This window comes from Dreissena polymorpha, chromosome 2 (assembly GCF_020536995.1).
Source record: "Dreissena polymorpha isolate Duluth1 chromosome 2, UMN_Dpol_1.0, whole genome shotgun sequence".
NCBI classification, from domain to species: Eukaryota; Metazoa; Mollusca; class Bivalvia; order Myida; family Dreissenidae; genus Dreissena; species Dreissena polymorpha.
The window spans coordinates 154,240,276-154,251,727 of NC_068356.1; the positions used below are offsets into that span (position 1 = coordinate 154,240,276).

Below are 11,452 nucleotides of genomic sequence, written 5' to 3' on the forward strand. Positions count from 1 at the left end.
CACATAAAAAGAAAAACAACATGATTAGATTTTCATATGGATATGTAATAACGAACGCACACAATGTTTCTATGCAGCCTAAAGAAATGTAAATAAACCATATGTCATTCCTCATGCATTGCGATGCATGATTCTATATGGTTGACCTATATGTATCATTCTCGGCAAACATTGAAGATCTTATTCAATATTTGATTTTGACTGACACTGGTTTAACATTTGAGCACCTTTTATTATTCACTTCATTCAATACAATAGCTGCATCATCAGATCATAACTGGATAGGATGGTCACAGAAAGTTTATTTAATTTAAGGTGAATAACATTTATCGTCTCCATGTAAATCTTCAACCTAGCGTAATGTCGACCAGCCTTATCAATGAACTTATTATCATATATGTTTGCGTAAATAATATAATTGTGATTTGAACTAAATGAGCTTCTTGAAACCATTGAGGAAAATTGAGATATAACAAAATACCAATATTCTACGATTACATTTGGTACGTTTTATTACGTTATATTAAAACACCTCAAATAAACGTGTGTTGCTATGGTTTAAAACGATTTGGAAAACAGCATATTTTATCGATATTTAATACATAATTCATCGCAGTAAATAGCGTCCAATTATCATAACAATATAAAAGTTCATTATATTTTTTACAGTTAATAATGTTAAATATTCTCTGCAGTCGAGCCACAGCAGATTCCCAATCATTTGCAAAATGTGCATACAGCGCCACCTATTGATAGCGGACCAATCAAACCTCGGGCAATGATCACCCCATAGTGTCCCTAAAGTCTTGAACGGATGTCTTGCATTCCAGACCTGATGAAGAGGACAGAAAGGTTGGGCATGTATGTTATAACAAATTGAGTTGGTTTGTTTATATTTTAGTGTCGATTGCTTTTGGTCCGTTTTTTGCCTCATGATTTGTTTTTATTTATTTATAAGTGATTCGCTTGTTTATTAACTGTTCTGTTGCAGTCATTACTTTTTCAATTTGCACTCAAACCATATTGTATTGTAGAAAAGTTGTCAAAACACTTATTATTCTATCTTAATTGCACTAACATCTGTTGCAAAACATAAACAACAATATGTATTTAATGCTCTGTACCTTAGCATATTTGTCTTTAGAAAAACGACCTAGCCTGTTGTGTATTGTCATTTTTGTATCAGGTTTTCATATGTGTCATAAGAAATTATGTAGTACGGGGGGACTGACAGCAGAAACAGCCAATCTGGAGGGGCTCCTGAAAGATCTGATTGCCATCACATATCAGGACTTCGAATGCTAGTGATTGCTGTCCATGGTAAATGTATAAGTGCAAAATATTACTTGTGCGTTAAAAACCTAGTTCTTGATTGCATCGGTGAATACTGTCATCTTTTCCCAACGGATGGTATATTTAATAGTATGTCATGTAAACACTGTGTACTAAATTTTAAAAATAGGGATGATTGCAGTGGCAGAATAAAACTAGTGTTATTTTCATGGCGATTAATAGTGTACAGAACAGGACTTTTAAAATGATTGTCAGTTGCCTTTGTATGATTACTAGTGCATACAAACACTGAATTCTAGTGCTTCTTTCCATGCTTATTAAGAGTGAAGGCCTAAGCAGCCGTGAAGATTTTTTATTATGATAACATATTATTTTGAATTCTTTGATTATTTAATATGTGCTAATCAGGTCTTTAAATTCTAGTGATGGATGCAATTAAAATCATTGAACAAAGCTGCATACAAGAATTCAAACGTTTTCATATCCACTTTATACAGTACGAAAGTTTAATTTAAAATCTTAATCAAACACTTCGAACGAAAACAAGATATTAAAAATGTTGTCATCAATGTCATTTCAGTACATTTTTCAAGGGAATGATTCGCAAAGAACAAGTATTTGAATGCTCTTCGAAATTGAAGGGAACTATTAGCTGATGTAAGAAGAACATTGTTTCTTGAATTGTGTAAGTTATGTTCATTGAAACTCTTGAATTTAAGTTATGATTTCGACCCATGGCAAAGCAGGGATATATGGAAGAACATATTTTGTTAAGAGTTAGGGACAAGTGAACATGGCGACAGATTCATCACATGATTTGTTTTTTAACAAAACGTTCGTAAAAACAACTCTGAGAAAGAGTTTTCATGTGGGATACAGAAAATAGACATGGACGAACCTTAACTTTTTGACATTAGTGACAAGAAAATGTCATCACTAGACATCACATAATGACCATACTTTGCAATATTACTTAGATCGCTATATGGACCGGTGTTTGTGACATTGGTAAGTTGTGCGTGGTAAATGATTAGCTAATTGACTCAAGCTGTGTTGTATGTGGGACATTTACAGATAAGAATAGGAAAAGAAGCGAACACGTCCAACTCTCTGGTCAATGAACGATAAAAAACAGAACGACAAAATAAGCACACAGGCAAGGAATCAAGGAGGCTTTGAAAATGAAACTGTGGTAAAACCAATTTGAAATAGAACCTATCCAACTGAGGTTTGGATGTGGATATTTATGTATTTGTGAGAAATGGATAACAAATATTGAGGTAAATGAATTGAACATAATGCACGGGAATAGAGTCAGTTGATTAAGGCACATTTTGGTGGACCATTTATATAAATGGGTAAATGAATAAGTGCTTTATAAGACAGTCAAATGTTAAAGGACGCCATGAGGTGTTTCAAGAAAAATGACAGCAAGAGAAGAAGCCCAAGTTGAGGGAAAGCAGTGGTAGATCTACTAGAAACTTCATTTGAAGTATACCAGCGGAAGACGTATACTCTTTTTGACAAGGTCATACGGAAAAAAAGACAACAACCTCTACACGAGAATGTATGTGATTTTAGATAAGGCCTTTGAGAATGATAGTTAAAGATAAGATGCATAGCTCTTTTGTCAGAAAAAGAGAGCTGAAAAACATCATCGTGTTTTACTAGCGAACTGTAACAGTTAACAGATTTTGAAGGCATATGATTAGAGAAGGATATCAGCTTGTAGGTTGACGATATATTTCGGAGATTTAGCCATATCTGAATTATTGTTATGTTTAATGACAGATGGTCAGATGAATGTATTTTATGTCATTGTATTAGGGCAATAAGTACTGTTATTACATACGATTTCCAATTTATTCAAATGTTTCTACCATTCATTTTTATTTCTGGACTATCCATTCGAGAAAAGTCCTACACACCATATTTCGTTGTCACTATGCACTCGTCAATTAAAAGTCCGAACTGTCATTCTGAAAGGCACGTCTTTTAATAAACATCAGCATTTGATTCGTTTGCATGTATTTGTTATTGTTGTGCATTTCAATCAAGTAATTAGGGTTAAGACATATTTAACTATGGACATCTTATGAACAAAGTACATGCAACAACTGTCCAAATGAAATAAGATCATATGTCATTACCCTTGTTGTTAAATTTCCATTTGTTTAAAAGGAAAAAACATAAGGGAAATAGGTAAGTCTTCATCGAAAATGTGCTATGTTGGTGTACTCTTTTATTTACGCATACGAATGATACAAAATATGGACGTGCTGAAATGAAAAAACACTAGCGTTTAGGTTAAAGATTTTAATTGACTGCGTTATACGATTAAAACAGTTCCAAGATAATTGACGCTTCCACATCTCCCAATCATATTGAAATGTACTTGCGATATACAGCCATATCATCATCCGTGGCGGACACCTACTCAGCAGATTACACCCCTTTGTGCAGTATATGGATCTGTCTGTATCGCGAACCAGTCATTTATGTATGCGGTAAATCAGTCATTAAAAATTAAACATAGGACATAATTATTCGTTACAATCTTAAATTTGTGGATCTAACAACGAAACACACAAACAAAAATAAATTATAATAATGGTTTCACAGTATTTTAATACAAAAGCGTTTGTTTGTGACTGTTAAACGAACACTTTTTGAGTGTTTGATTTTCGATGAAGCGAAATTACTCCTCAAAAGCTGAGGTAATTTCAAACAGTTTTTGGAATATACCGATTTTTTTTCCTTAACCATATACATCTAAGTACGTCAGTGTCTCTCCGTTTGTTTCATTTAACTTCAAACCCTCTGTTTATCTTTTTACACAGCCTTTGTAACACTCGACCCGGATCGTCAATGTGGCCGAGGACGTTTGCTATTGTGCATCACCACTGATCTTTCGTTCGAGGGTCTTACAACTCTCGGACGTTTCTCCGATCTGAGCTCCAGATCAGCAACATTGCGTATATCACTGTTACTCCTCGATCCAGTTTTCAACCAGTACACAATGTCTTGCCTGGTAGATGTATTCATTCCTTCGCTTGTACTTTGGTTGAATGTTATCGCGTGCCATTTGGTTCCGGTCCTTCCGTCGATTTGCATACGAATCTGTCCACGAGGGATTTCGAGAACACGCGAAGTCGTAAAAGGCCTAACTACGGCAAGATTTTAATCCGGTTTTCGACATTGCTCAGCGCCATTTCTCATTATATATTTAGGCATATTTGAAGTGTCTTGAATATCATTTGAGGTAAAATGACTGCTTTTCGTCGGATCTGGCTATTTGTTTGGAATCGTGCAGGAGGGAAAAACAGAAAGTGGACTTGTGAAATTATTCTCTGGACCCAGTTCAGATATCAGACCAGAGTTTGTATTCTGAATTACGGAAACGCTAGGCAGTGCATTAGCTGTTGTCGTTTGATGTGCCTGTGTATTTTCAAAATCCTTTTCATGTCGAGATAAGATATCAAAACAACTTTTCTTGCGTAGGGGTTGCAATGTGGTTGTTTTGTTGTCCGCATTTTCATTATTGTTACCTCTTCCAGTCAAAATGTAATATAAACTCTTTTTTCTTGGCCTTTGAGCTACGGTTGGTCTATTTTCAGGTGGTGAATTTTCTTGATCAATATCAACGTCTTTGCCGCATCCAGTTAATATGTTGTCAAGACTGCTCTTTCGTTTCGCAAGGTGGGGCACAGTTGACTCTTCCGTTGCCTCATTTGCATACTTTCCGCGCCCAGTGATGATGCAATATAAGCTGCGCTTCCGATTGGCTGGAGGTCTACTTAGCTGCGGAGCAGCTTCACTCTGATTGTGTGGGGGATCATCAGTGTTTGTAGAATCAGATTCCTCGGTTGGTTTGCCTTTGCAGCATAATTTCCCCTTGTTTTCTAAGTGCGTCAAGACGACAGGTAAAACCTAAGTTAAATAAAATGTCGCACGTAAGACGCAGTATATGCATTCACTTTGAAACAAATCATTTTGTTAATGTAATCCCAATAAAGTTACGTTATAAAGCGACCTTGATTTTTGTGTGGCAAATAATTTGCTAGTATTAACTAACATATAGTTAAGTTTGGATATAAAAGATAATTGTCATTAATAAAATATATAACATTATTTGTTCGGCTTGAACAGTAGAGTTTGAACGTTTTAAAAATTAAATACGTGAAAGAGCGTTCAATTTAATTTGACCATTCAACTGCTTTCCAAATAGGAATGGCTTAAATGAAACATTTATTGGACACAAATCATGTACCAACAACGTAACGGTTATAAAGAGGAGTATACAATACGTATAGTTTTCATGTAACATCGTATAAAAACCTTTATTACAAAATTAATTTCAACAAGAGTATTATTAATATAAAGTGGTTAGTTTAACATAAGGGTGTCTGATCGTTACTGTGTTCCACTTTTAAGAGTAATAGTAGTAATGCAAAATAAATCTACCAAATTTCATTATTCAAAATGTTAAAATACTATCAATAATATTAAGCAAAGTATAAGAAATTAACATTGAATTATTGAAACTATATTTATAATATCAGCAATATTGTTGTAGCACAAAACATCTAAACGATGCAATAACATTATTCAAATTTTATGTTAATATTTTATCAATATGACATTATACATACTTACAGAATGAGTATTACAAATTCGAATAAAAAGTATATACAGAAGGCATCACAAGACCTCTCAAACGTTAGTTGACATATTCGAATTTTAGATTATTGTATATTGTTTGGCGGCGTTTGACATTTACTCAAGAACTGGAGTCCGTTTTGAACGAAATGAACATAATAGTGTCGAAGAGTGTCATCGTTTCAAATAGTCATTATGTTTTGCCATTGTATCAAGGTGCGTCTGTGAGTACGTGGTTAGTGTGATTTCAATACACAGTCGGGTCATTATATGAAAAATACCACCACCCAAAAAATAACAAATTGTTACGAAAGGTATTTTAACTGATCCGGGTAGGAAAAAAGGTCCTTTATTCCACATCTAAAGTTTACAAAAATCAATCCACCGAAAACTTTTGTTTCAAGATGGCGTCCAAGATGGCCGCCAGAAATACCTTCCTTAGTACCTTTTAAAGCTGTTCTGGGGGGGGGGGGGTCAAAGTGTATATTGACTTGACTAACATATTCAGTGAAAAAATGAACTGTATCTTTTCGTTGAAAATTAACTTTGCAAAAACACATTTACGTGTTGTCACTATAAGCAGTCATTAATGTCGCAATACAACATTTGCTAGTTGAATACATATAATGCAGTGCCAGAACACAATCACTCGCGTGAAAACGATGTAATCCATGTAAAAACAACAACAACAACAAATAAGCACTGCAGTTGAATATGCACAAAGTAATTCCATCAAGAAAAAGATCCATTGATATCCGTTTTTATTATTCGAAAAAAACAGGGGCGTTTACTTAATAAACAAAGTATTTCCTCATCATACTTTGGAATACGAGGTGTAACGACAAAGACATCGTTGTCCGTATAGAGTGCCCCCTTCTATGTAAGTAAAGTGCAGTTAATTACACACCCACTTTAATTCCATCTTTTTAAATATAATATGCAAAAGCCATTACCCGAAGTCAATGTTCACCATTAGATCACGTTGTGTTATCGTTTTAAATTCTTAAAAAATAGCTCACAACCTTGCGTAAAGTCATTTAAAACAGTATATGCATTGTCACCCAAAACAATCAACACAAAATAAAGGACACTGGTAAAACGGGCATAAAGGCTACCATTTTGTGCAATAAATACACTAAATGCTGCGAAGCTAAAACCACATCCACATAGCAGTGCGTTTAAACAGGCAATTGTTCCATCTAGCTGACATACATCTTTTAAACGTATTCCCTTATATATCATAACATAATTTAGACTCATGTTTAACAAGAAATTTGTAGTACATTTAAATCACTATCATTATGTTTATCTTTGACATGATTAAACCCTAAATGTTATTTGTATTGACCATACCATTTGTGAGTTAATTGTTATATCACTATACTATTTAAAAAGAAGATCTGCTGGTGCAAGTGGAGGTCCTCAATTTGTTTATATATAAACTGTTTATATTTCCATAAATTTGTCAAAACGAGTACTATCACATGTACGTGTCCACCATGTTCACATCGGTTGGTGTTACTCTGTTACGATTCCCGAGAGCACTGATTTGTCGAGGCGTATTGTGGGCAAAGGCTAAAATCCTTCTCTTTGGTGGCCTATCGTCATCGTCATCAAGCAGTTTGTGGGATTTTGAGCAGAATTTGAACATAAGTACCTGTGAGAGGAAATACACTTGTGTGTGATGTAAGTGGCATGTCGGATCAGACCTTTCTCCATATATATAACCATACTTTTATGACTGTATACCTAGTGTTTTTTTTCCAAAATAGCATGTCTTGTGCTTCTTAAAAGATAATAATATCTTTTTGTGCATTTCGATTTGCGCTAACAGTCTTTATTGTTGTTTTTCGAAATTCATGTTCTTGTATTGTACATTGATCGTTCAATTAATGCAGCCATTATATTAAAGTTTAATATCGATATGTAGGTTATTTGTGAACCACAAAAAATCATTTGTAATTTGTATGGAGAAAGGTATGCTTATTAAATATACACGTGAAGAACGATGGCATTCGTAATGTGTTATTTCCATGCATAATGTTATTTTTTATTGTTTGCCATACCGAGGAGTTAGCATTGCGGTTATTACAAAATCGATCAACAGCTACTTACGATTACTATAATGAGTACCAGTCCACCAGCTAGGCCGATATACCAATGCTTTGACAGGTAGTCCAACTCTTTTGAGAACCCGTCTCCGGTGAGAAGTCGACTGAGCATGCTCAGTGGGCCGGACGGATCAACCTTTGTGGTCCATGTAAAATACATTTGTACAGATTTAATTATTGGTTATACATGTATCTGATAAAATCCTCTAACCATTCGACTACGAACATTCCTTATGTCAAACTACGTATCGATTAAAACATTGACCTATGATAATTACATACTGAAATATTGTTAAGTTAGGATCGCCCGTGACCCATTGCGGACACAAAACAGGACATAACATACTGAAATATTGTTAAGTGAGAATTGCCAGTGACCCATTGCGGACACAGTACAGTTCATTACATACTGAAATATTGTTAAGTGAGAATCGCCAGTGACACATTGCGGACACAATACAGTTCATTACATACTGAAATATTGTTAAGTGAGGATCGCCAGTGACCCATTACGGACACAATACAGGACACTCCTACTGAAATATTGTTAAGTGAGGATCGCCAGTGACCCATTACGGGCACAATACAGTTCATTACATACTGAAATATTGTTAAGTGAGGATCGCCACTGACCCATTGCGGACACAATACAGTTCATTACATTGCGGACACAATACAGTTCATTACATACTGAAATATTGTTTAGTGAGGATCGCCAGTGACCCATTACGGACACAAAACAGGACATTTCTACTGAAATATTGTTTAGTGAAGATCGCCAGTGACCCATTACGGACACAATACAGGACACTCCTTCTGAAATATTGTTTAGTGAGGATCGCCAGTGACCCATTACGGACACATTACAGTAAATTACATACTGAGATATTGTTAATTGAGGATTTACAGTGACCCATTACGGACACAATACAGGACACTCCTACTGAAATCTTGTTAAGTGAGAGCCACCTGTATCTTATATGATGACCCGTATTGTAAAGACGAATTTCACTAGCAAATATCTCAGTAAGTAATGTCCCGTACAGTAGACGCGACTGACACTTTTCAATATTTCAGTATTGAATGTCCTGTTTTGTATTGGCAACAGTTAACTTGTCAATGTTTCAGTATTTAATATCCAGCTTTTTTACAGGCAACTGGTCAGTTGCTAATATGTCAGTATGTAATTCTCGTATGGTTTAGGCGACTGGTCACTTGGCAATATTTAAGAGGGTGTAAACAATGGCCTCGCCTGATAAAGTTCCTGGAGGTTCATATTTCTATGTATAGGAGTGTTGTCAAAAACGTCGGCATACAATGGCACATAATCCAATCACACTGGCCTCGAATAATATAATTATAAAAATGAGTCGAATTTAATTTATGACATGTATTTGCATACAAAAATAAGCCCAACAAACAAAACGTCTTTTATAGGTAACTTAACGTATTGTTCATTTTCAAATTGCTATTAACAACACTAAAAGCACACCTCTCGGCATATCCTGAATATGTCACAGTAGCCTTGGAGATTGTTACACGGCGTTCCTGGCAGGGCTGCGGCGTCCGGTATGTCATCTAGCACGTATGAGGACCTGAATAGAAACATATTTTAAGTGAATCAGAAAATCCCGAAATATTAACGGTAAAATGGCAATTCTCCCACAATACCGTCCAATATTTTTACAGATGAAACGGACTCAAAAGTATGTCGAGAAGCATAATGCTCACGATGAAATCACAATGAAATAAATGGGTTGAAACGTATTAAAAGATGACTTACTTGCACACACCATCGTCCAAGCAGCACACCTGACAGAGCTGAACATCCTTCCAGTCTGACCCCGGGCAGTAGCAAGGTTCTCTACCGTGGGCCAGGCATATTGAGCCTGAACATTCCTGTAGATTATAATACCAAAACTATTATGTTAGTAAAATAATTTTATACCGGCACAGTTCCTTATCGGAAGTTTGATGAACGCCGTTTCCATTTCGAACCTAAAACTCATGAACAGTATATGTGTCGTGTTCTGAGAAAATTGGGCTTAATGCATGTGCGTAAAGTTTCGTCCCAGATTAGCTTGTGCAGTCCGCAAAGGCTAATCAGGGACCACACTTTTCGCTTGTATGGTATTTTTTTGTTTCAAGGAAGTTCCTCTATACCGAGAATCTAGTTTTGGCGGAAAGTGTCGTCCCTGATTAGCCTTTGTGGACTGCACATGCTAATCTGGGACGAAACTTTACGCACATGCATTATGCCCATTTTTCTTAGAACACGACTCATATGTACAATACAGTGTTATTACGAGAACGATTTCGTACATGCAACGGCGGAGGTTTGCTGTATTGTATAGGTCGTGTTCCAATACAGACGACCGATGTTCTATACTTATTGCATCGTCGGTATATCTTCAAATGTATCATTATTATCTTGTAAAAGATCTTCGTATTGACTTGGTGCAAAATACTTGAACGGCTTAAATATTAATTATATCGACGTTACGTGTTTCTTTCCAAAAACTGTAAAGCATATTTAATAGTTTTAATTATTACCGTGCACGCAATCTTTAATCCCTTTAGGATGATCTAGGAGTGACATGCCATTCTTTAAAGCGAGATTATACGATTTTGTCAAATATAAATGAATTTATATAAAATGTGTAAAAAAACTTATTAAATACATATTTCAATATAAAATAAAATACAAGTTCAGAAGATCATTTGTCGAAAAATGCGATTTAAGCCAGATATTTAATTCTGAAATCGAAAACGGCTGTACAGTCGAATTCGCCAGCATGTATATCATGCATGTACGATGTGAATCTAAACTTAGTTTAACGGTTCATTTTAAATTCCTGCAACGATATATATTCAAACGACACACAAACACTAACTCTGGTCCTAATAACAAGACGAATGCTTCGACAATTGTAGGAAAATATGTTCGTCAAAATCGGCTCGGGGAGCTAATTTGTCTTTGCTGCATTTTATGAAATTCGTCTTAAATGTATAATTTTTCTTGCCTATTTTGTGTTATTGTAACATATTTTATCAATATATTACAATTCAACAAATATAAAAAATCGTATACTCTCGCTTTAAAGGTCGCTTACTTAAAAAAGATGCTTACCCCGTTGAAGCACACGAGAGAAGAATCGTCGCCACCACAGGAAGTTTTGTTCGCTTTGTGCGCAGAAGACGGGCACATTGATGATGTTCCAGTGATGTCAGTTAAGGATATACGGACATATACGGAGTGTTTGCGAACAACATGCAGGACGTTTTGCTTAAGTACGCAATTTTTAAGACAAATTAGCCTCATACTATTAAACTTGCTGGATGGAATAGTGCCTATAACATTCAATCTTTAACAGCCAAGGGAGGACATT

At 35.3% G+C, this 11,452-nt stretch overlaps 1 protein-coding gene across 1 annotated transcript; it reads right to left on the reverse strand.

Annotated features, from left to right (window-relative positions):
* Positions 1 to 6,446: 6,446 nt before the first annotated feature.
* On the reverse strand, positions 6,447 to 11,281 carry LOC127870497 (disintegrin and metalloproteinase domain-containing protein 10-like). Its single transcript, XM_052413088.1, has 5 exons — positions 11,194 to 11,281; positions 9,847 to 9,962; positions 9,556 to 9,658; positions 8,068 to 8,199; positions 6,447 to 7,609 (listed from the first exon to the last, which is right to left on the reverse strand). The coding sequence occupies exons 1-5, from the start codon at positions 11,269 to 11,271 to the stop codon at positions 7,433 to 7,435; spliced, it is 606 nt and encodes a 201-aa protein (XP_052269048.1). The 5' UTR covers positions 11,272 to 11,281; the 3' UTR covers positions 6,447 to 7,432.
* Between the last annotated feature and the right edge of the window lie 171 nt (positions 11,282 to 11,452).

What these genes read in the sequence shown, in the direction of transcription:
- LOC127870497 (XM_052413088.1), bottom strand. Translation starts at nt 11,271, where the DNA reads ATGTGCCCGTCTTCTGCGCACAAAGCGAACAAAACTTCCTGTGGTGGC. An exon ending in TTGGACGATGGTGTGTGCAA is followed by an intron (nt 9,659 to 9,846) that starts GTAAGTCATCTT and finishes GTTTCTATTCAG; the next exon opens with GTCCTCATACGTGCTAGATG. An exon ending in TATTCAGGATATGCCGAGAG is followed by an intron (nt 8,200 to 9,555) that starts GTGTGCTTTTAG and finishes TGGACCACAAAG; the next exon opens with GTTGATCCGTCCGGCCCACT.